Below are 24,941 nucleotides of genomic sequence, written 5' to 3' on the forward strand. Positions count from 1 at the left end.
TGCCATTAAATCCTGAATTATCTGCCGGTGGAGCAAGATATTTCATACGGATTCACATAAAAGTCCTCAGAAAGAGTCCAGAAGGTCCAAAAATATGTTGGAATATGTGAGGAAGGATAGGAAACCTATGATAATCCTTGTCTTTTTGAACGCATTTAAACACATATTTGGACATCAGTTTATTTACACATTTATTGCTACTTAAAATGTGTCAAATGTTGTTTAAAATCAGAATCAGGAGCAGAACATCAGCTGCAGATGATCAGAACATGGTTGGAGAGGATTATTCTGGAGGGATCTGGAGTCTTATTTAAACCTCAGACGTTTAGTCTGGTCTGATCTTGATTGAAGTTGAAGTGAGTGGTGAAGAAGCTCACCATGACCAGATCCAGAGAACTCTCTGAGCCCCTCAGAAAGAAGGTTGTAGATGCAGATGGAAAGTCTAGGAAGAGGTCTAAGAAGATCTTATTCATTTACAAGTAAAACAACAAGTGGCAAACTTGTTCTAGCAAGTTCAGGCCAAGAGCAGACCTCAGGATTAGTAAAGAAGTCGCCAACAATCCTAAAATGTAGTCTCGGGACTTACAGGTAGCTTTTACCACCCTTACAGTACAGTACAGCATCAGATTTTTAATGGAAGGTGTGCGAGGAGGAAACCCTTGGGATAAAAAACAAAACAAAACATCAGGGCAAGACTTGAAGAAAGTGTAGAAAGGTGCTCTTGGGGAGAACATGAAGAAAGGTGCTCTTGGGGAGAATGTGAAGAAAAAAGGTGCTCTTGGGGAGAACGTGAAGAAAGAGAGGTGCTCTTGGGGAGAATGTGAAGAAAAAAGGTGCTCTTGGGGAGAACGTGAAGAAAGAGAGGTGCTCTTGGGGAGAACGTGAAGAAAGAGAGGTGCTCTTGGGGAGAACGTGAAGAAAGGTGCTCTTGGGGAGAACGTGAAGAAAGGTGCTCTTGGGGAGAATGTGAAGAAAGAAAGGTGCTCTTGGGGAGAACGTGAAGAAAGAAAGGTGCTCTTAGGAAGAACGTGAAGAAAGAAAGGTGCTCTTGGGGAGAACGTGAAGAAAGAGAGGTGCTCTTGGGAAGAAAGAGAGGTGGTCTTGGGGAGAACGTGAAGAAAGAGAGGTGGTCTTGGGGAGAACGTGAAGAAAGGTGCTCTTGGGGAGAACGTGAAGAAAGAAAGGTGCTCTTGGGGAGAACGTGAAGAAAGAGAGGTGCTCTTGGGAAGAAAGAGAGGTGGTCTTGGGGAGAACGTGAAGAAAGTGAGGTGCTCTTGGGGAGAACGTGAAGAAAGAGAGGTGGTCTTGGGGAGAACGTGAAGAAAGGTGCTCTTGGGGAGAACGTGAAGAAAGAAAGGTGCTCTTGGGGAGAACGTGAAGAAAGAGAGGTGCTCTTGGGAAGAAAGAGAGGTGGTCTTGGGGAGAACGTGAAGAAAGTGAGGTGCTCTTGGGGAGAACGTGAAGAAAGAGAGGTGGTCTTGGGGAGAACGTGTAGAAAGAGAGGTGCTCTTGGGGAGAACGTGTAGAAAGAGAGGTGCTCTTGGGGAGAACGTGAAGAAAGAGAGGTGCTCTTGGGAAGAACGTGTAGAAAGAGAGGTGCTCTTGGGGAGAAGGTGAAGAAAGAGAGGTGCTCTTGGGGAGAACGTGAAGAAAGAGAGGTGCTCTTGGGAAGAACGTGAAGAAAGAGAGGTGCTCTTGGGGAGAAGGTGAAGAAAGAGAGGTGCTCTTGGGGAGAACGTGAAGAAAGAGAGGTGCTCTTGGGAAGAACGTTCTTGACCATTTATCCCGCATGACGAACTTGCATGAACACAAGGACGGAGGACACCCATTGAGATGTGCTGTGTACTTGCTGTTGCACAATACAAGAAACCCAGGTGTTGGTCACTATTATCCACAGCTAACCAGCTTAGCTATGAGCTTCACGACAACAGAATAAACAGTTGCTGTTTCAGTCAAATGAACTGACGGCTTTACTACCAACTTCTCACCTCAGTCTTAAAAGCAGAACTAGGTGCATGGTTTATTCTTCTTCTTTCAGGCTAATGGCGGTGGGCAGACATTAGCGGCATCTACTGATCAGCACTATTCAGTTAAAATAAAAGGACTTACTGAGGTCTGACCAGTGTCTTCTGCCGTCGCGGCAGCGCTGAATTTACAAACAAATGCTGGATATTTCTGTTCTTTGCCTCTTTTTCCAACCTGTCTCTGATGCAAACTAACCAGGCAACCCACTCGCTCTGAGAAAAGCTCCGTGTACATGGCTCTGATGCATCAGCCACCAGGATGCCAGTGCTGGCCAACTTGCACTGGAGTGATGGGCTCCGGCTGTCATTGGCTAGCAGCATGACCGGGAGTCGAACCAGTGATCCTCTGGTCACTGTGGCGGCACCTTATTCTGCTGGACCACTCGGAGTAAATGCGTTTGTCAGTAGTGGAAGATGACGTCAGGCTACAACACAAGAATAGCATATTGAGAAACCCAGGCCTGGGTCTATGTCTAGGTGTTCTCTGCCAACCTCTGTAGTCCTGCCCTGATGTGTGTTTGCTTTCATGGGGTGTCCTAATATTATCACATATCTCTATATAGGCTTGACAGAAATGAAATGACTTTGCTTGCCAACATTTGCCATCATTTAGCCAGTAAATAGTAACGATAACAAATGAGCCATTTAATAAGTGCAGGCCTGTTTGGGGCTGTGGTTAAAGGCGGTGTACATCCGTGGAGACTGGGCTGAGATTTATGACAAGATTTATAGAGTCATTGTTTTCCTTTTCTATTAGTTGTCCCTTCAAAGACCGGCTGTTTTCCCAGGAGGATTCCCGGAGCAGGAATTCAGTGAAAAAATGAGGCTTGCACAATGTTTGAAGCGAGGCCTGCAGCTGTAATACGGTCAGACGGTGCTTGTAGTACATTCAGATTGATTCCCAGCATCTTTCACATGATCAAGTAAACCCTAATTGATGCTGCCTGAGCTGGTCTGTGTTCAGAGAATGGAAAGCAGGAGTTCAGTTGTTCTGACTGGAGTCTGTTTCATTAGCAGCTACAGCTCATTTAGGCTGTGCTTGTTTTGCTGTCCAATTCATTTATCTGCATATTTTTAATAAGCCAGTTTCATTCATTGGTGACTGTCGCTAATTTCCAAGGCAAACAGCGCTATTTTTGGTAAAGGATGTGCTGTGTGAGAAGTTTGTGCATGATAGCTTATCCACTACTTCCTGGTCAGGGTCACAGTGGGTCCAGAGCCTACCCGGATTCATTGGGTGCAAGGCCAAGGCCAGTTCAACAAGGTTGAAGGTTGTGTATACACCCATTCTGATAAAATGCTTAAAAAATTAAAAACAGCTTATTTTAAGGTGTAGCAGGAAAAATATTGCCTTTAATATTAATACTGGCTTATTTTAGTATTATAAATATTAAGTATGTGCTTTTGGTTGGGGCGAAAAATGCTCAGATGTTCTTTAATAGGCCTATTTACCACCCTGTTATTTGCCTCAGAATATAACACCTTGGCCGTGTGGAGGAGGTCTTTGAAAGGACAACTAATAGAAAAGGAAACAATGACTCTATAAATCTTGTCATAAATCTCAGCCCAGTCTTTACAGATGTACACCGCCTTTAACCACAGCCCCAAACAGGCCTGCACTCACTTATTAAATGGTTCATCTGTTATCGTTAATATTTACTGGCTAAATGATGGCAAATATGGGCAAGCAAAGTCATTTCATGCCTGGTCAACAAGTCTATATATAGTATATGTGATAAAATTAGGACACCCCATGAAAACAACCACACATCAGAGCAGGACAGAGAACAGAGCTTGTCAGAGAACACCTAGACAAAAACCTGGGCCTGGGTGGGTGTGTTCTTCTGTTCTCATGTTCTCGCCTGATGTCAGAATTCCAGAATGGAATAAGGTGCTGTCACTATGATTACATGATTGCTGGTTCGACTCCTGGTCATGCTGCTAGTCATCGGAGGCTGGGACCAGACAGAGCAAAATTGCCCCTGCTCTCTCCAGGGTGGGTTTATTGCACTTTCTTCCCACATCACTGCAGCGCAAAGCTGGCTGGCACTGGCATTTGCTGGCCGATGCATCAGAGCCGGATACAAGGTATCAGGAATGTCAGGTGATGCTTTATAATTAAAAAAAATAATAAAAAAGACTGCAGGTCTCCTGGAAAATTAACAAAATGAGCTCTGCTGGTTTACGGAACCGACGATGGCTCACAGGACCCACAAATTATGGCATGGTTTTAACACTGTAACAAAGATACTGTAATTATTCCTTAGTCTTACCGGATAGTGCTGCTGTCCTCTCACTGTCACCGTTGTGTCTTTTCAGTGCGATGAGTTATTAACAAGCTGAAGAGATTGTAGCCGGTTAGCTTTTAGCCTTGCATCCAATCACATCCCTGGGTTTATCTTCACCAACAGAAAAATAAGCCCAAATTTTCCCGTCTGATGTGAGTTTAGCTGTAGTTTGTTTGTTTCGAGGGAGTGGAGACAATGAAGAGAGGAGATGATAAAAGTTAGCGCCATCTAGTGTTAACATCTAGTGTTTCGCTTCATTGTGTACTGAATTTTGAGCTCCTCTTCTGCGGACTTTGGCACAGGTACAGCCACGGTCACAAGGCCTGGTTCACATAGCAATCTGTATTCTCATAACCAGCAGTCTGGAGGTGTTGAGCCCTAACCTTAACCCTAACCCATTATCAACACCATATTCTCTAAAAGTCGCCGTCACATTTGACCATTTCTCCAGTTTTAAATGGGGAATTCCTGATTGGGGTGGTTTTGTGTAAATTTTGGGGTTGAAGGCTGGTTTGAATCCCGGGTGATGCTGCTTGCCATCAGCAGCAAGAGTCTAGAGAGAGCACAACTGACCTTGTGGATTTACAGGAGTTTCTGAGGACTGTGTATGATTGTAGCTCTTAATGTTCCTCTAGTTAGAGTTTGAAACTTCTCAAAGTATAAAGTCCCTGTAGTGGCATGCACTGTCAGCTGTATGTAGCGTCAGTAAGTGTATAGCAGCCTAGAGCAAAAGCAAACACCTACACAAGATAACAGAGATGCTATTCAAATGACATGCCAGCCTCCCAATCACCTCTGAACTCTACTATAAGCAAAACAGCTGATACAGCAAAGGGAGGAATAGCCTCTGCTGGATACTGCTGCTGCTTCCAGTGGGAAGTTAGTTGGGTAATGTAGTGTAATTTAAATTCTCGGATTTGGATCCTTTATTAAATGTATTGCGATTTGGAAGCATTGTTGCCAAGTGAGTTTGAGATGATAAGATTGGCAAGCAGATCTCATGTACTAGAGTTTCATTTGCAGGTATCCCAGCATTCTTCACTGGAAAATCTACATTATAACTAGAGTGGGCGATGTGCAAAAATATCATATCCAAATATTTAAAGATGTTCCACTTAAACCCTTGTCTAAAACGGCAGAAGGGTCTCAACCACATGGGGGACATCTGTTGAACAATGACAACAGATCCAGCGGTTAGATGGAAGCACAAGTCTTAAACTGAATACCACTGGATGAGAAATGAGCAGAGCGAAATGAGCAGAACTCCAAGTCTGTGTTATTGTGTATTTCTTAAAATCACATCGTGGAAGCCAGATTTGCACTCCTGTAGAATGGTCTGGTGGGAAATAACCTCATTTATTAACACTGGTATCTCTACCTACATCTGGCCTTCAGTCTCCTCCTCCAGAAGTGTTTTAGGACCCTCCTGAGAGTGTAAGCAGCATAAAGTGTAATATCTGCACTGTTCAAAAGGACAAGGTCATTGAGGAACCTTTGGTGGGTCTTCAGGTTGAAACTCTGGAGGAATTTCTTTAGTTGCTTTAAGAAACCTTCAAGAGAAGGGTTTTAGAAGAAGAAGGTTTCCTGGAGCTTCCTTGAAGCGCCTGTCTCCACAGTTCCAAATTAAGGAACCTCAGGGATCTTGTCCTTTTAACAGTGTGGTTAAGGTCTCAGTTGCAGATTACACAGTGAATGGTCAAAAAATAAAGGTGCTGCAAATGGTTCTTTGAGTAATGCCATCTCTTTTCCAAAAATGGTTCTTCTATGGAGTCAAAAATGGTTCTTCTATGGCATCCCTCAAAGAACCTTTTGCAGCACCTTGATTTTTAGAGTGTAGTTGTCCATAATAAAGGAATGTAGGTGAGGATTTACCTCGGAACACTACCTAAAACAGCAGGGTGAGCAGCATCGGTTGTATTGCATCAGAGTATTGCACGGTTCCTGTCTGTGCTGTGGGTCTGAAATAGTCCTCCACCCGGGTGCCGACACGTGGCCTGTGTCACAATGATGAGCCCTGAGCAGTGGCGTGTCTCAGTGCCACCACCAGGGAAAACCAAGCCTGAGAAGAAAAAAAAACTAATACGCAGGCACCAAGAACAGAGCCTAGAAATGCACCTCAGCCTTTCAGCATTTACACCTTCTCGGGTTTTATTTGGGATGATAGTACCATTAATACTTACCTATCTTTATTAGCATACATAACACGTGCCATATGCTCGTGCATTCTGGACAATTCGATAGCTTTTACTGCTAATAGCAAACAGAGAATCCAAACATTGCTCACAGAGAGCGTCCAAAACAACTAGATACTAATCAAAAACATTTTTGGTTGTTGGAGGTGGAGTTATGCATTGGACATGGGGTTGGGCTTTGGGCAGGGGGTTGGGTATTGGACATGGGGTTGGTTGTTAGAAGTGGAGTTAGGTGTTGTACATGGGGTCGGGTATTAGGCATGGGGTTGGTTGTTGGAGGTGGAGGTATGCATTGGACATGGGGTTGGGTATTGGGCAGGGGGTTGGGTATTGGACATGGGGTTGGTTGTTAGAAGTGGAGTTAGGTGTTGTACATGGGGTCGGGTATTAGGCATGGGGTTGGTTGTTGGAGGTGGAGTTATGCATTGGACATGGGGTCGGGTATTGGGCAGGGGGTTGGTTTTTTGGAGGTGGAGTTAGACATTGGACATGGGGTTGGGCATTGGGGAGGGGCTTGGGTATTGGACATGGGGTTGGAATTGGAAGTGGAGTTAGGTGTTGCACATGGTGTGGAGTATTGAACAAGGGGTCAAAAATTGGACATGGAGCTGGATATTGTGTATTGGGTGGAGTTTTGCGCATGGAGTTGGGTGGTTTGGGATTGGGTGGAGTGTTGGGAATCGAGTGAAATATTGGGCATGGAGTAATATCTCTGAATTCCAGGTCTCTGAACAGTCATATGGGTGGGGTTTTCTGCAGCCAATCCAAAACAACTAAATACTAATCAAAAAACATCCACCTTGAGGAGGACATTAGGAAACCTTCTTCTCCATAATGCATAAACCATTAAGTGGTATGATCAAGATGTCACCATTATGCCGGGGTCTGTTTAAGCTGCTTTTAGCTTCTAAGTGTGACAGATTTGTTAGATTTAGTTTGATAGATTAACTGCAGCATTTAAAAACACACTGGCGGTCTTTGTTTTCCTTCTGTACTGTCTGCTGGACGCTGGTGTATTTGCTTTGCGCGTAGGAGAGAGATCTTTTTTTCCCTTTTTGATCTGCCGGTCCTGTGTTCCTTTACTTTGGATCTCAGCCCACTGCTTTAGGCTGAACAGTCACCCTGAGTGTTGTAGTCTGCCTGGAGAATGCTGAGGGAAATCCATTATCTGTCTGACAGATGTCCAGAGTTCTGGAGTTGTGTGCTGTTGAAGTAGATGTATGGGCGGGGGCATAAATATAGCATGCATATGATATTAGTATACTGTAAGAGAACAGTCTGTTCTCAATACTCAACATGTCACCGTATTTGTTTTTTCTGCTTTCTGATATACTGTGCGAAAGCCAGGGGTGCACAATAAAACAATATACTGTTAAAAGTGAAAACTGATTCTTTTTATTTAATCTTTCACACACTGTGTTGGACATGGGGTTGAGTATTGGAGTGAAGCGACAATACACATGGATACGCTTTCTTATTTTGTTCTTTCAAGCCAATTTGAGCTATTATGCAAAAACAGAAGTAGTCCTACATGAACAGAATGCTCAATGTTAACACCACTACCATACACCATCTGAGATGCTCTGCTTAAATGGAACAAAAATATTGTCTAAAATAAGAATATAAAATTTGCAGCACCTGCCAGCAGATAACACTTCTTCAAGTATTTCATTTGTTTGATGAAATTTGTACAGATTAAAGTGGACTAGAAATCTGAGGCCCCTGGACACTGGCCCAGCCAGCCAGTATGGGGTGACTGTTCGGCGTGAGGTTGGGTATTGGACATGAGGTTAGGTATTGGATATATGGTTGGCGATTGGGCATACAGTTGGGCACTGGACATGGGGTTGGTTGTTGGACATTGGGTTGGGTGTTGAAAGTGGAGTTAGGTGTTGGGTATTGGGCATGGGGTCGGGTACTAGGCATGGGGTATGGTACTGGGCATGGGGTCGCGTATCGGGCATGGGGTTGGGTATTAGGCATGGGGTCGGGTATTGGGCATGGGATTGCTTATTGGGCATGGGGTTGGGTGTTGGAAGTGGAGTTTGGTGTTGTACATGGGGTCGGGTATTGGGCATGGGGTTGGGTATTGGGCATGAGGTCCCTTATTGGGCATGGGGTTGGGTATTGGGCAGGGGGTTGGGTATTGGACATGGGGTTGGTTGTTAGAAGTGGAGTTAGGTGTTGGACATGGGGTTGGGTATTGGGCATGGGGTCGGGTACTGGGCATGGGGTATGGTACTGGGCATGGGGTTGGGTATTAGGCATGGGGTCGGGTATTGGGCATGGGATTGCTTATTGGGCATGGGGTTGGGTGTTGGAAGTGGAGTTTGGTGTTGTACATGGGGTCGGGTATTGGGCATGGGATTGCTTATTGGGCATGGGGTTGGGTATTGGGCATGAGGTCACTTATTGGGCATGGGGTTGGGTGTTGGAAATGGAGTTAGGTGTTGTTCATGGGGTCGGGTGTTGTACATGGGGTCGGGCATTGGACATGGGATTGGGCATTGGACATGGGGTTGGTATTGGATGTGAAGTTAGGTGTTGTACATGGTGTAGAGTATTGAACAAGGGGTCAAAAATTGGAAATGGAGCTGGATATTGTGTATTGGGTGGAGTTTTGCGCATGGAGTTGGGTGGCTTGGATTAGAGTTTGAATTTGGAATTGGGTGGAGTGTTGGGAATCGAGTGAAATATTGGGCATGGAGTAATATCTCTGAATTCCAGGTCTCTGAACAGTCATATGGGTGGGGTTTCCTGCAGCCAATCCAATCCAATCTAAATGGAAGTGATGAGAGCCGTCAGATCAAATCTGATATCGTTCTATTGAAGTTCCTACCATCAGACATCCTAGTAGAGTTCAAGACATCTGGAACTCACTAGAGATGGGAGGGAGTTTAAGATATCACTAATATATCTGATGAATGATTGTGAAGAAAAAAGGTCTTTCAGCCTTTACAGTGCAGTACATGTGGAACAGTCACATGAATGAAAACATTTCCAAGTCAAATAAAGTCTTTGATTAAAATGAAGCAAAGGAAAATAATATGTCAGATGGGCAAAATATTGTTCTTCATCAGTCAGGATCTTACAGGCACTTCAAAGCAACATCTGGCCAGGAATTAGCTGAGGACTGCTGTTTTTCCCTCTGGCAGTGTACAGTACCTGTTTTTGAGTGTGAGAAAAGCTTGGGAACAGGGTACAGGGTCATTACGGAGGTAGTACATGTCTATGATGGGATTCATCAGCAGTGCTAGAGAAAGGGTTTGACTTATATCCGTAAATACCCCAGTGTCCAGTGTCAATCCTTCATGATTATCTGATGCAGTTCAGTGGTTAAGCATTTTGTATTAAAGTGATAGTTTCTATAATAACAGTCTAGTTTTCTAAAATTTGATTAGTTGTAGCAGAGAAAAGTAACTATTAATACCATAAATACTGTAAAAAATACAGTGATTTAATGTTACAGACACTGTGTTGCCCTAAATCCAATGAACTGTTATGCTCTCATATTGATGAAACATGCCTTTTGGCCAGGCTTTGCAAAGTCCTACTGATATCCAAGATATAATAAGTGAAATAAGCCATAGCATGTTTGACAGAATTTGACATTACCCTCGATTTTGCACATTCTGCGATGTGACTGCGCACATCGCGATGCTGATGCTATTGTGCAGCCCTAACCCTAGTACAATTTTCAGTTTCAAGAGTTTCCATCACTTTATATATATATATATATATATATATATATATATATATATATATATATGGCATATTTTATAAGCATTAATAAAATATTCATTATTGATCATGATTGGTCAGCTGTTTAAACCACACATTGCTTTTTCTTTGCATCAAATCAAAGCGACTATCGTCTGAACGCCGTCTTCATACCAGTACAATCCCACCAGCTTCATTCCTAATGCTGAAAGTATAAAGAACATCAAAGAGTATCAAAGCGATGGAAGTACAAGACTTCAGTCTTTTTGATTCAACATTTATCAGTACATCAAAGGCAGGACACATCTTTAAAACCTCACCTTTCATGTAAGAGTTGTGTTTGTATTTGTGTGTTTGTGTGATTATTGACTACACTTCAAAAAATGAAGGTGCTCCAAAGGGATCTTCAAAGAATGCCATAAAAAAAGTTTTGGTTCTGTAAAGAACCATTTTTGTACAAAAGATTTGTGTAAAGAACCTTTATATCTCAAATGAAGTGGATGCCAAGATTCTTTACCAAGTCAGAGGTTCGTCACACTGAGATCTCTATTAACAGAGATGTGAGAGCTCCTATGGTGATCCTTAACCCTTCCTTCTTGGGGCTAGCTAATACTTTTTCCACCTTAATGATGCTAAATACAGTCTCTCTCTCTCTGTTTCTCTCTCCTTTTTTCTCAGTGGGTTAAGAGGTGTGTGTGCCTCCTCCACCTCTCTTTGTGAATGCCTCTCACCATGGCTAAGAGGGAGACCGGCAGCACCAGTCCAGTGGTGCGACAGATAGATAAGCAGTTCCTGGTCTGCAGCATCTGTCTGGAGCACTACCACAACCCCAAGGTCCTGCCCTGTCTGCACACCTTCTGTGAAAGGTACAGTATCAGTACCTCTGATCCCGTTGCTTTGTGAGAAACATGCTGAGGGGTTTCCTTCAGCTGCAGCTTTACTGAGTGTGTCCAGAGCAATGAAATGAATGTATTTAATGCTAAAAAATGGAGGAAAATGATGGCAGTGAGGGATGCAGTGATGTGGGACGATTCTTATACTAAATATTAGATACATCTTGCATACATAAGACTTGCATCTGATAAGACTGATGCTAAGTAGGGAATGCTCAATAGTCACATCGCAGGACATGCAGTTTCATGTAAGGCTAAATAAATCAAACACATCACGCTACACCTTTTTAACTGCTTGATATTAAAGGTGTCAGTCTATTGATAGGTTTAATAGCATTAATCACAAAAATATTATGTGATTAATTAGGATTAATCACAAGTTAAAATGCTTTAACAACTTTTTAAAGAGATAAATGGACGATCAGTCATTGGGCTGGATTAAGATAATCTAAGTGTGAGTGAGTGTGTAAGAGAATGAAAGTTAGTTATGAGATTTATCCATATTTCAGCATAAATAAAGTGTAATCTACCCTCCGAGCTTAACAGTAGCGACGCTGTGTTTACATCTCTAAATAAAACCGCTGGTGCATCACTAGGCTCTGTAAAGTGTCATTTACATACACTCTGGACAGCATTTTTGGGACACCTACACATTACACCTACAGGAGCTTTAATGACATCCCAAAATCCATTGACATTATTATGGAGTCAGTCCTCCTTTGCAGCTACGTATATCCACCTATATCCACAGTTTAACCCCTGCCCATTCACCCTAGTTATAAGGAGAGACTCAGACTGCTTTTTAAATGAGGTACAATGCAGCATAGCCAACCAGAGCAGAGGTCATTTACATATATTAGTCCTTAGGAGAAAGTAGCAACCTGTTTAATATTCACACATGCCCGGAGCAGTGGGCAGCTATTGCTGCAGCGCCCGAGGAGCAGAGAGGGGGGAGGGCCTTGCTCAAGGGCCCAACAGTGGCAGCTTGCCGAGCCCAGGTATCGAACCCACAACCCTGTTATCAATATCCCAGTGATCAGCTAACCGCTGAGCCCCCACTGTAAAAGTACTGTATTGATATTGAGGTGCTAATGAATGTCTACCAGAGCCAACGGAGTCACTGATATTGTCCATCCCTAGCTCTGACCTCTTCAGACAGGCCTGCATGAGAACTACAGTGGCTTTTGACTGCATTGGCTTTTAGCTTTTCTTAGTATGCAGATTTTTACCAGTGCTGGCAGGCCTCTTTTAAAGCAGAAGTGACCCAGCCAGCCTACTGAGGGATCTTAGCTCCAGACAGTGGATTTAGAGCATTGCTGTGGTATGACATCATGTTTAAAAGCACCCACTGTGTCTGAGCTGTTACAGGCGTAGTCACCTTCTCTTTGCTCTTATTTTGCTTGAATATCATTCTATCCTGGGAATCCTGTTAGTCATCAGACCAGGCCACAGCTCACAGTTAACTGCTTTTGACAGAGTTCACACCAAGAAATACTGCCTAGTTCTGTCAGTATATCACTAAGACCACATGAGGCTTCAACTTTAGTCCTTAAAGGTACCAAACATTTATTTAACAAGCCCATTTACCACCCTGTTATAAGCAGATATTCCCTTTTAATAAGGAAAAATAAAGATAAGCTCTGCTTTTATTGGCTGGTTTGTGGCACCGTGACGGCCCACAGCCTCAAAGCCTGGCCTAGACTGGCCTAGTCTTACCAGATAGTGTTGCTCTCTTCTCTGCGACCTCTTGACACGTTGTGTGGCCACTTGGTTGGTGCTTCACTCTTCTCTGGTCAGCCTAGCTTTACCTTTAAGCCTTTTTGCCGCTTCCCCAGTTGCCGACATGGTTCCTTTGGACTCCACAACGCCCACTAGCATTCTTCTTTAGCCTTTTTTTAGACTTGCTTCCATATTCTCCAAAGGTAGCTGTTGCGTTTAGCCTCCAGCCAGCTAGTGGGCTGGGTTTTAGTCAATTTTAGGGGCGTAAATTGAAGGAGTCAAGACTGTTGGGTAACAGTTTTGGGGTTTTGGAATTTGTATATATACATATGGAAAATGTATATGTAGAAAATGTAGAAAATGGGTTTCTATGATACATAAAATCACAAAAAGGCCTTTTAATCTACATTTGAACACAAACACGGTATGAATTGAAAGTTTAGACTCTGCACTTTCGACTCTGAGTGAGAAATAATTCAGCAGAATGTCAGAAGATGCATTTTCCAGCATGTATGAGCCACAGAGGAACTCATATTTTCCTCTCCATCTTCCCTGTTTTCTGCAGATGCCTCCAGAACTACATCCCTCCTCAGTCCCTGACGTTGTCGTGCCCCGTGTGCCGGCAGACGTCCATCCTGCCTGAGAAGGGCGTGGCAGCGCTGCAGAACAACTTCTTCATCACTAATCTGATGGAGGTTCTGCAGAGGGAGTCGGAGTGCTCCCAGCCTGAGGCCTGTAACGTGCTGGAGTCGGCCAGCGCTGCCACCTCCGCCCAGCCCCTCTCCTGTCCCAACCACGAGGGCAAGGTCAGCCAAAACACGTGGTCTTACACTGTGGAATAGGGAAGGAAGTTAGTAAATGAAGGGGGCACACAGCAGTTCAGACGTTTAGTATCATATTATTGGATATAAGGTTCACTCTGCAGTATTTGAAGTTTTCTTAATAGCAATAAATAGCAAACATTTATTAAATGATTTATAATATATTGTAATAATGTATTGACATTAAATAATATTGAATTCTTTCCCTTTTTTATTATTTTTTTTTTATTATTTTTTATTATTATTTTTTTTTATAGGTATTTTGTACGTTAATTTTTATTATGACTTCTCAATTATCAATGCTAGACAGCTTCCTCAGTTATTAATGCTCTGTTTATCATCATGAATATTTTTCATTCCTTATTAGTTTCCTAAAAATCAGATGAAGCAATATATAATAAATACACCAATCAAAATATATCCGACCAGTCAAGGTGCAGACGCCACAAGACCTCTGAAAATGTCCTGTGGTTTCTGGCTTCAGGATGTTATCAGCAGATCCTTTAAGTCCTGTAAGTTGTAAGGTGGGCCCTCCATAGAACCATCGCATTAATGAGCTGTAGGTGCCCATGACCCTGTCGTTGTTTCACCGGTTGACTTTTCTTGGAGCAATTTTGGTAGGTACTGACCACTGCATACCAGAGAAGCTCCCTCCACAAGACCTGCCTGATGTTTTGAAGATGTTCCTTTGACAAAGTGGCTCAGATTTTTATGCTTGGCCATTTTTCCTGCTTGTATCACTCCTGACCCTCAAGAACTGAGGGTCTTGCTGCCTAATATATTCACCCCTTGTCACTGCAGATGAAGATAATCAATGTTTTTTACCTCACCTTTTTTATCTCACCTGGTCCTAATGTTATGGCAGATCTGTGTTTATGTAGTGTTTATTTCCTTAGTAAAAAAGTAGTATTAGAATAAAAACATTAATATTATTCCTACAGAAAGTGGTGGAGGTTCTCCATCACTGTGTTCATCATTAGAACATCTCCAAAGTTCTCCTCTCTCATGGAGTCTAGTATTATTTAGAGTTCTCCTCAGATCAACACCTGGTTTGGTGGTAAATCAGGGCTTAATGATGGTAAATCAGGTGAGCTGCTGCTGCTGCTGATGATGATGGAGTTGATTGAACACATCCTCTATGCTGTGCTGGCTGGACTGGGGGCATCTAGGAGAAACCTGGAGGAACCGAGCTCTGTTCTTCAGACTAGCTCACCAACAAGATCTCACTACTTTCTTCAGAATGAGAAGCTCTTGGTCCTTTTCATTGTTCTCTAATAGCACTCTTCTGTGCCCTCTGCAGGTGATGGAGTTTTACTGCGAGTCGTGTGAAACAGCCATGTGTCTGGAATGTACGGAGGGAGAACACCGGGAGCATGTGACCGTTCCTCTGCGGGACGTTCTAGAGCAGCACAAAGCAGCGCTCAAGAACCAGCTGGACGCCATTCAGAACAGGTGAGAGCGTTCATGCTGCTTACAGATGTACTACAGTGATTAGAGCTTGGAGGAATTGCATTACTGCAGCATTTACTCACAGTGTAGTGATACCAGGCAGAGTGTACATGTCTGACTGTGCACTCCCCTGTAGCTTTATTAGAAAGCCTGGTATCACTTTACCTGGATGGTCCTTTATAGATGACCTGTAGATGCTCACCTGACATTCAGCTAACATTCTATGAACTGACCGTCTATTAAATGCATCTGAGCTCTAAGTTGAATATAAATGATTGTCTGAGGAATGTAACCCTTATACCTAACCCTAACCTTAGCCTTAGCCTTAGCCTTAATTTAACCCTAAATTCTAACCTTAACCTCAACCTTAACACTAACCCTAACCTTAACCTTCAATCAGCCCTAAATTCTAACCCTAACCTTAATCTTAACCCTAACACTAAACCCTAACATTAACCTTAGCCTTAAATCAACCCTGAATCAGAACCCTAACCTTAACCTAAAGCTTAAATCTAAACCTAAAAGGATATGGTTAGGGTTAAGTTCAGGTGTAGGGTTATGTGTAGAGTTTGGTGTAGGGTTTGGTGTAGGGTTAGATGTAGTGTTCAGTGTAGGGTTATGTGTAAGGTTTGGTGTAGGGTTCGGTGTAGGGTTAGGTGTAGGGTTCAGTGTAAGGTTAGATGTAAGGTTTGGTGTAGGGTTTGGTATAGGGTTAGGTGTAGGGTTAGATGTAGGGTTCAGTGTAGTGTTTGGTGTAGGATTCAGTGTAGGGTTAGGTGTAGGGTTAGATGTAGGGTTCAGTGTAGTGTTTGGTGTAAGGTTCAGTGCAGGGTTAGATGTAAGGTTTGGTGTAGGGTTTGGTATAGGGTTTGGTGTAGGGTTAGATGTAGGGTTCAGTGTAGTGTTTGGTGTAAGGTTTGGTGTAGGGTTAGGTGTAGGGTGTGGTACAGGGTTAGCTGTAGGGTTAGGTGTAGGGTGCGCTGTAGGGTTAGGTGTAGGGTGCGGTGTAAGGTTAGGAGTAGAGTTCAGTGTAAGGTTAGCTGTAGGGTGTGGTCTAAGGTGCGGTGTAGGGTTAGGTGTAGGGTGCGCTGTAGAATTAGGTGTATGGTTAGGTGTAGGCTTAGGTGTAGGGTGCGGTGTAAGGTTAGGAGTAGAGTTCGTTGTAAGATTAGCTGTAGTGTGTGGTCTAAGGTGCAGTGTAGGGTCAGGTGTAGGATTAGGTGTAGGGTTAGGTGTAGGCTTAGGTGTAGGGTGCGGTGTAAGGTTAGGAGTAGGGTTAAATGTTAGTTGAATATCAGGTGAGCCTCGTCGAGGCATCTACAATGAACCATCCAAGTAAATTGTTACAGAAAGCCTTACCTCGTACCTTCACACACTCATCTTCACCAGCCTTGTAGATGGTCTAGATGGATATATACACTAACAGATGGGCTACAGCAAGGTGGAACTACAGGGGAGTGGTTTCTATTTGGTGTATAATTGTTCACTTAAACAAATACAATAATGACAACACGCTGCTTTCAATCAGTGCCTCATTGCTGTTTATGAGTCATAATGTAACACGCTAGAGTAAAAATCCTTTTGAGCATGGACAAGTAGGCCAATAATGTCTGGTTTGAGACCTGCCGTGATACCCAGTGTGACCACTATGTTTGAAAAGCAATAAGAAAATTTGCCTACAAGACAATATGCAGTTACACAGCTAATTATCCGCTCTGTAATAACCCTAATAATCCCTCTGCTAACGTTATGGTGCACCGTGGAGGAAACAGCCATTCTTCATTGCACGCCTACTGCTGTCTGAGTGACAAATCTCCATGGCCTCCTAACTGCAGTATTACATCAGAAGTTTAATGAAACTCAGCCCCTTTCTTATTAACTTCCTCTATTTCTTCCTCCAGGCTTCCTCAGCTAACATCAGCCATTGACGTGGTGAATGACATCTCCAGGCAGTTGGCGGAGAGGAAGAGTGAAGCCATCACTGAAATTAGCAGCACCTTTGAGGAGCTGGAGCGAGCGCTGCACCAGCGCAAGAACACGCTCATCACTGACCTGGAGAACATCTGCAGCACCAAGCAGAAGGTATACATATGTCCAAATGTTTGTGGACACACACAGCTTGTCTAGTTCATGTGGAGAAGGATGGGCAGAAGAATAGGGTTCTCTGAAGCAGATAAAAATGGACTTATTGGCATTAAGCTGTGGAGCAGTGAAACCGTGTTTTCTGGAATGATGGTTGATGCTCCATCCAGTACTATTAGGATAAAGAGTTAGAGAGCTGGGATGAGGTGGGGTGGTGATCATCCAGCATCCTGACTTCACTGACGCAGTTGAATCAAATCCTCAAAGTAATCCTTCCCAAAATGTAGTAGAAACCCTTTCCTGGACAGTAGAGACAGTTATTTCAACAAAAGCTGGATGAACTCTTTTTAATACTCTTGATTTCAGAAGAAACAATGAATGAGCTGGTGTCCCAATACTTTTGTCCATATATGTCCCTGTACGTTTGTCCATATTTGAGCTACTTTTGAGTGCAGATCACTCCAACAAGAACTTGTGAGCAGTGTATGTTGCCATAAGCAGGAGTACACTACCATGATTTTAGCCTCGATTGTGAGTCTGGCTGAGTCTGTGCTGAGCTACTCGCCTCCAGCTTCCTCTACAGACTGTACAGACCATGCTAACAAACGATTCTGCGTCTTCTAGTCTATATGAAATATTATCATATGATAATATTATGACCACACCAGTTTGACCCCACAGGACTGAACACCACAGAGCAGGTAGTATTTGGGTGGTGGGTCATTCTCAGCACTGCAGTGTTTAAAAACTCCAGCAGCACTGCTGTGTCTGTACCACCAGCGCAACACACACTACTAACACAGCTTCCCTGTGTAAGACTCTGCTGTTCTGTATTTTCTCTTTATGCGTAGGTTCTGCAGACCCAGCTGACTGCGCTGCTGCAGGGCAAGGAGAACATCCAGAGCAGCTGCAGCTTCACTGAGCAGGCCCTGAGCCACGGCAGCGCCACCGAGGTGCTGCTGGTCCAGAAGCAGATGGGCGAGCGGATGGGGGCGCTGGAGCGCCACGCTTTCCCCGAGCAGCCGCACGAGAACGGCCACCTGCAGTGCCAGGTGGAGACGGAGGGGCTGCGGCGATCCATCCAAAACCTAGGGGTCCTTCTAACCACCAGCGCCGTGGGGCACACCAGTGTAGCCACAGGAGAGGGGCTCAGGCATGCTGTGGTGGGACAGCTTACTACCGTCACAGTTACTACCAAGGTGAGTCCCACTGCTGGTTTGGAATCGCTCTTTATGTTGCTGTTCAAAAGTTTGGAAACACTTAGAATCACTTAATATTAGACATATTCACGGTAGCTAATATAGGGCTGGTTTCCTGAACAGGGACTATGGCAGGTCCTGGGCTGCAGTCTTAAAAAATGAAGGTGCTACAAATGGGTTATTTGAGCGTTATGCCATCGTAGAACCATATTGTAAAAGAGATTATATTTTTTTTATTTAATAATACAGATAATAAGTTCATAGAAGCCAAAGCTTACGTGTTTTTGTTAGAACAGCCCTGTGTGCCTCCTGTCAGGATTGGGGCAGTGGTGGCTCAGTGGCTCTGGGCTATTGATGACTGGGTCTCTGCTCTGGCTGCCCACCGCGTCTCCAACACTAATGATGAATATGGCTGCCTTGTCCTTGAGACAAGGATGCCCCAAGGATGCTAAAACAAATAGCTTATGCTATAAAAGCCTACTTCCCGCCAGAGTGTCCGAGATCGACCAGTGTTATAAAGAATTAAGAGGTTTATTAACTTTTCTGTTTTACAAATAAACACAAGTTGGTTTCGGTGTTTTACTCATTTGGAAGCGTTTCCTCTCATCCAACCAGGATAAGGCCGGCGAGCTGGTCAAGACAGGGAACGCGGCTCTGAAGGCTCAGATCACCGGCCCGGACGGATCTGTCGTCTGCGCTGAGGTGTCAGACAATAAGAATGGCACGTATGATGTGGGCTACACGCTCCGGAGTGAGGGAGAGTTCTCCTTCGCTCTGCTGCTGTACGGCCAGCCCGTACGGGGCAGCCCCTTCCGCCTGCGGGCCGTAAAACCCTGCGACGCCCCGCAGTCCCCGGACGATGTGAAGCGGCGCGTGAAGTCTCCAGGCGGAGGAGGGGGAGGAGGACACGTGCGTCAGAAGGCGGTGCGGCGGCCCTCCAGCATGTACAGCACCACCAAGAAGAAGGAGAACCCCATAGAGGACGAGCTGATCTACAGAGTGGGTGCGTAAGAGCAAAAGGAGGCTGTTTGAGTAGATTGAGCTACATAGCCTACTGTTAGATGCTCAAGTCAATTTCTTCAATAGACAGTAGCTCAGTTTAAGGGTTGGTGGTTTCTTTGTGGGTATATTTTGTTACTCAGTGTTTCAATATCAAGGTTTTTTTGTTTTTTTATTTTGACTATAAGCCTATTTTATGTATTTTTTGGAATATATACATAAGTAATGACACTTTTTTATATATGTAATATAGCCGTGTTGCTGTATTTATATATATTAAATTACTAAAATCTGCAGGGTTAAAAAATATAATATAGATATAGTAAACAAACAAACAAACAAAACAAAACTATATTTTTAACCCTGCATTATTCAGTTCAATTTAAAAGTTTTTCTTTTTGGTATTTTCCATTACTTGTTTTTTTTTTTTTAAATATCGATATCTATATCAGAGATCAAACACTCATATTGTAACCGCAGACTAATTTCTGTAACCGCAGACTAATAAGTAGCAACAGATTCTTAAAAACTACTATTCAGAGACTCTCCCGTACTGAATACAGTGATTTTTACACCTGCTAAACTTCATCTGTTTAATCCAGTTTAATCGAGTCTAGGATTAAACTGGAGCTGACCGGTGTTTATTAAGCCATAACCTCCTTGATCCTTGATATTCTTAGAAAAGTATATTGTGTTTTACAATAACAACATTTATCACAATATGATACAATATCCTAGCCCAGCCCTTATTATTTTTACTTTTGTTTATGTTTTAAGTTATAATGCATATAGTTCTAATATTTTCATGCATCATCATGTTTCCTTTACCAGCTTTTGATCAATACATTCTTCAGTGGAATTTTTTTTTCTTTGTTTTTCATTTTTTCTTTGTTTCTTTTCTTCCTTTTTTCTTATCTTCTCTTGTTTTTCTCTTTTATCAAATTACATTAACAAACAACAAAAAGTATCCACTCCATCATGCATAATGGCTACATAAGTAAAGGATATATTATAAGAGGTACCATAATATGTATAAAAAACTCTCTCATATTAATAAATCAAAAACTGCGCACCATCACTTACTAAATATCCCTTCTTAATGAGTTAATTTATTGGGGGGGGGGGGGGTGTTGTTTGGGGTCTGGTGTTACATTGTAATTCATCTAATGTTAGTAATATTCTTAAGAGATATTTCCTAGGCTTTCCTGCTGTGCCTTCAGGTATTACTCCCAATATTTCTGCTTGTGGGATCTCGTGGGGTATTCTGCTGAAACACTTCCTTAAGAGCATCATATACACCTTTCCAAAACATCTCTAGCTTTTCTATAGCTTAGGGGCTTGCTAGGCACCATAGTTTAAAATGGTGAAACATCCATAAGGATTGAAATATATTTATTAATGTATTTATTATATAATAGTTATTATTTAATAAATAACTCATCAAGTTAAGTAATAAAGAGTATATTTTTGTGTTGCAGGAACGAGAGGCCGAGAACGAGGAGAATTCTCCAACCTACAAGGCATCTCCACCTCCAGCAACGGGCGCATAGTGGTGGCTGACAGTAATAACCAGTGCATACAGGTGCAGTTCAGGAAACGCTCACTTTCCATCACATTCAGTAGATTTACAGGAGCAATGCTGTTACTTGTTATTGGGCTTATAGAGGTTGCTGTGGACATTCTGCAGGTGTTCTCTAATGACGGTCAGTTTAAGCTGCGGTTTGGGGTGAGAGGCCGATCTCCAGGGCAGCTGCAGCGTCCCACTGGAGTCACAGTGGACATGAATGGAGACATCATCGTAGCTGACTATGACAACAGATGGATCACCATCTTCTCCTCTGATGGCAAATTTAAAGTGAGTGGTTTTCACTAGACTGCTGTATTTATCCCATTTTTTTACTTTTCTTTTGACCTATTTTCACTTTTAACCCCTTAAGCCCCCTGACTTTAATTACACCCTAAGGATTACTAATCGGTAAATACATGGAAAGCAATGCAAGCTGGTTGAATTGTTCTTAAGTTATAACAGAAAGGAAAAAAGCCAGGAACCACCGGTAGATTTAAAGGTTAAACCCATTACTGTAGGTATACATTTATGTATACAGAGCAAAAACCACTTACAGCTCAGATAAGGTGCTTTTTAATTATAATTGGCATAGAAGCCTAAAACGTTTGGGCAGTACTGTAAATCAAAATGTAATGAATAAATAGAACATCTTATATTTCCCTCATTTATATAGGCACACCCCAAAGGTCCCAATATTACTCAGTTCACTCAGACAATTGAGCTACATACATGCACCTTAACTCAAAATATGGCAAAAGGTGTGTTTATTAAATAGTTCAGTTAGTTTGGATTAATCGGCTTACGTGATCCCACATTTCTGTAGTATTAAGATATATATTTATATATATATTGTTGCTGACCACTGAAAAAATCTCTATACAGTAGAAGGAAAAACCTTAACTTTCAGTGGAAGTCAATGGAAAAAGATTTGATTTCAAGTAATTTAGAGCATTTCTATTGGCCTATTCATCCAGAATTATTTACACAGTGTCCAGAGCAGCTGCATGGTTCAAATGATAGTGTCATGGCGTGCTAGGCCAGACCAAGATGGGACGAACACTGGTATCACTGGTATCAAAGCAAGCAGATTTATTAACAAAACCAGGATAAACAGAAAGAGGCAAGTGAGGCAAAACAAGCAGCAAACAGTGAGCAATGGTGATCAAACAAAACCCAAACGTGAAAACTGAAATGGCAAACAACACAAAACCTGGGACTGGGAGGAGTCGTGAGCAGTACACTGTACAGTGTACACTGCACAGCAAAATATGTCCTCTGCATTTAACCCATCTGTGGTAGTGAACACACACACACACACACACACACAAGTGAACTAGGGGCAGTGAGCACACACACACAGAGCGGTGGGCAGCCAACTCCAGCGCCCGGGTAGCAGAGAGGGTAAAGGGCCTAACCGTTGAGCCACCACTGCCCCACAAGTCTCCTCAAGTGAATATAGAGACCATAATACTCTACACTTCGCCCAAGTACTTTTGGAAGAGGAGGGTCTTCAGTCTGGGTTTGAAGACAGTGAGCGTTGGACTCTACCGTTCGGACACCCAGGGGAAGTTCGTTCCACCACGAATGGCGATGTCGAGAGTACTTAAGTACCCCCCAAGTCCTAGGTGAAACTCATAATCCAAACAATGAACAATCACCTCTGAAGCAAATCACACGTGAACACAAATGAACTAAACCAGACACACATAAACATAACTGAACATGAAGTCCTTATTTGAGTCTGTGGACGGCGGCTCGGGATTGCCCCCGGGGTAGGGCACAGTAATGAGGGCCTGACAGATGGCAAACTGAGAACAGACAAAATGGGGATGTTTTTCCATTGGAGAGCAGTGATATATATTGAGTATAAGCTTATTATATATATATATATATATATATATATATATATATATAAGTAATTACACATTTTCTATACTCACGCAAAGAATATATATATTTTTAACCAAATATGCATGCTTTTACTTACCACTTCTAAAAGAAAATTAGCATACACTGTAAAACCTGCTCTAAAAACTTACTTTCTTTAAAAAATAAACTTTAAAAATAGGAAGTTAACTTTACTACTACAGAAATGTGGGGTCACTTAAGCCAATTAAGCCAAACTACCTGAACTAGTTGAGAAACACACCTTTTGCTATATTTTGAGTTAAGGTGAATGTATTCAGTATTCAGTTGAGTTCAATTGTCTGCGTGAACTGAGTAATATTGGGACCTTCTGGGTGTGGCTCGTGTCTGGGCAGTACAATCTTGATGAGTAAAACTCTCATGTACTCCCCCTATACCCACCCTCAGTGTGTAGTCCACTCAATGTTCACTATAAAACCAGATAAAAATGGATGTTTTTTTCTTGTAGGTGTGCATGTATATGTGTATATGTGTATAATGCTTGGCAGCCTGGCCTCAGTGTGGTGGGCCGTAAAGGCTAAAAGTGACCATGTTCTGTGTGACTGTATGCTCACTGATTACTGCTGTATTTACTCTTGCATTAATTTTTTTTTTTCATTCATTAATTAAATTTTATTTATTTTAAATGCCAGTTGAGATAAAAATACAATACAATTGTAAAAATACAATACAGTGTTTAGTATCTTAAGTACAATTCAGCTTTAATGTTTTTTGAATTACCTATTTCACATTTGCGGTCAGCATTTTCAAGTGACTTCTGACTCATCCTTTAATGTGGAAGTCCTTCTTTTGGTGGCTAACTGAGGGCTTCATGGTTTCCCTTCAGAATAAAATTGGAGCAGGGCGACTGATGGGACCCAAAGGAGTAGCGGTGGACAAGAACGGCCATATTATAGCTGCAGACAACAAAGCCTGCTGCGTCTTCATCTTTCAGTCCAACGGCAAGCTTGTGACGAAGTTTGGAGCCAAGGGAACGTCAGACAGGCAGTTCTCAGGTACGCTTTTCACAGACGTGGATATCAATGTCTGCTTGATGAAATAATGTCTAACTGTGACACTTAGAAGATACTAATAAGGGTCACTGTTAGCCGTTATTTATAATATAAATATAGGCTTATAGGACAAGCAGAATGCAGCCGAACACACCTGCCAATACATACTGTTCATTATCTGCCCGTACTAACTCTCGTCCTTCTGTCCGTCCTAGACAAAAGTGCTCCGAACACTCCAGTGGAGCCAAAGCTCAGTAAATCCGGCCCTGCCTTCAGTAAGTAGCCTATACCACAGGCCGATTTCCGAACCCTAGATTAAGCTCTTTGTCATGGTGAATATACTTAAGCCATGTCCAGAAAATTACCTCTATAAAATAACTCTAAAATGCAACGGAAGGTCATTTCTCACCCTTATCTATCTGTCTTCACCTCTTCCCTCACGTTTGCCCTCATTAGGTCCCCATTTTGTGGCCGTCAACAACAAGAATGAAATTGTTGTGACCGATTTCCATAATCATTCTGTAAAGGTAGGCTGTGACTGTCTTTGATTGTTGGTCCGCAGGCCATCAAATATTAACTCTATATTAACTATTATTTACTATAATAAATATTAACTATAATACCAGATTATTAGAGTCTATTTAACTGATAAACACTGATGATGTATGTCTCCTTGCTCTCCTCAGGTCTATAATGCAGATGGGGAATTCATGTTTAAGTTCGGTTCTCATGGAGAAGGAAACGGTCAGTTCAATGCTCCAACAGGGGTGGCAGTAGACAGCAATGGAAACATCATTGTCGCAGACTGGGGCAACAGTAGGATACAGGTATGCATATTTTACTGGCACAGAAAGTACAGCGGTCAGCCATAACATTAAAACCACCTGTCTGATATTAGGTAGGTCCCACTTGTGCCGCCAAGACATATCTGGCCATTCGAGGCATGGACTCCTCAAGACCTCTGAAGGTGTCCTGTGGTATTTGGCACCAAGACTTACAATAGCAGTACATCCTTTAAGTTCTGTTAGTTGGGAGATTGGGCCTCCATGGTTTGCATCATTGAGCCATAG

The 24,941-nt window shown here is 42.7% G+C and overlaps 1 protein-coding gene across 2 annotated transcripts in view; it reads left to right on the top strand.

Moving 5' to 3' along the window:
• Nucleotides 1-24,941, top strand: part of trim3a (tripartite motif containing 3a) — a 48,478-nt gene that overhangs the window by 18,051 nt on the left and 5,486 nt on the right. For both annotated transcript variants that reach the window (XM_072691506.1, XM_072691504.1), the window contains exons 2-13: nt 10,903-11,090; nt 13,402-13,642; nt 14,958-15,109; nt 17,008-17,188; nt 18,040-18,387; nt 19,003-19,390; nt 20,865-20,968; nt 21,074-21,241; nt 23,706-23,874; nt 24,087-24,146; nt 24,328-24,398; nt 24,558-24,698. In XM_072691506.1, coding sequence (XP_072547607.1) covers nt 10,945-11,090; nt 13,402-13,642; nt 14,958-15,109; nt 17,008-17,188; nt 18,040-18,387; nt 19,003-19,390; nt 20,865-20,968; nt 21,074-21,241; nt 23,706-23,874; nt 24,087-24,146; nt 24,328-24,398; nt 24,558-24,698 — 2,169 coding nt within the window. In that variant the 5' untranslated portion in view covers nt 10,903-10,944. The remainder of the gene's footprint in view (nt 1-10,902; nt 11,091-13,401; nt 13,643-14,957; nt 15,110-17,007; nt 17,189-18,039; nt 18,388-19,002; nt 19,391-20,864; nt 20,969-21,073; nt 21,242-23,705; nt 23,875-24,086; nt 24,147-24,327; nt 24,399-24,557; nt 24,699-24,941) is intronic.

This window comes from Salminus brasiliensis, chromosome 11, assembly GCF_030463535.1.
Source record: "Salminus brasiliensis chromosome 11, fSalBra1.hap2, whole genome shotgun sequence".
In the NCBI taxonomy this organism is placed as follows: Eukaryota; Metazoa; Chordata; class Actinopteri; order Characiformes; family Bryconidae; genus Salminus; species Salminus brasiliensis.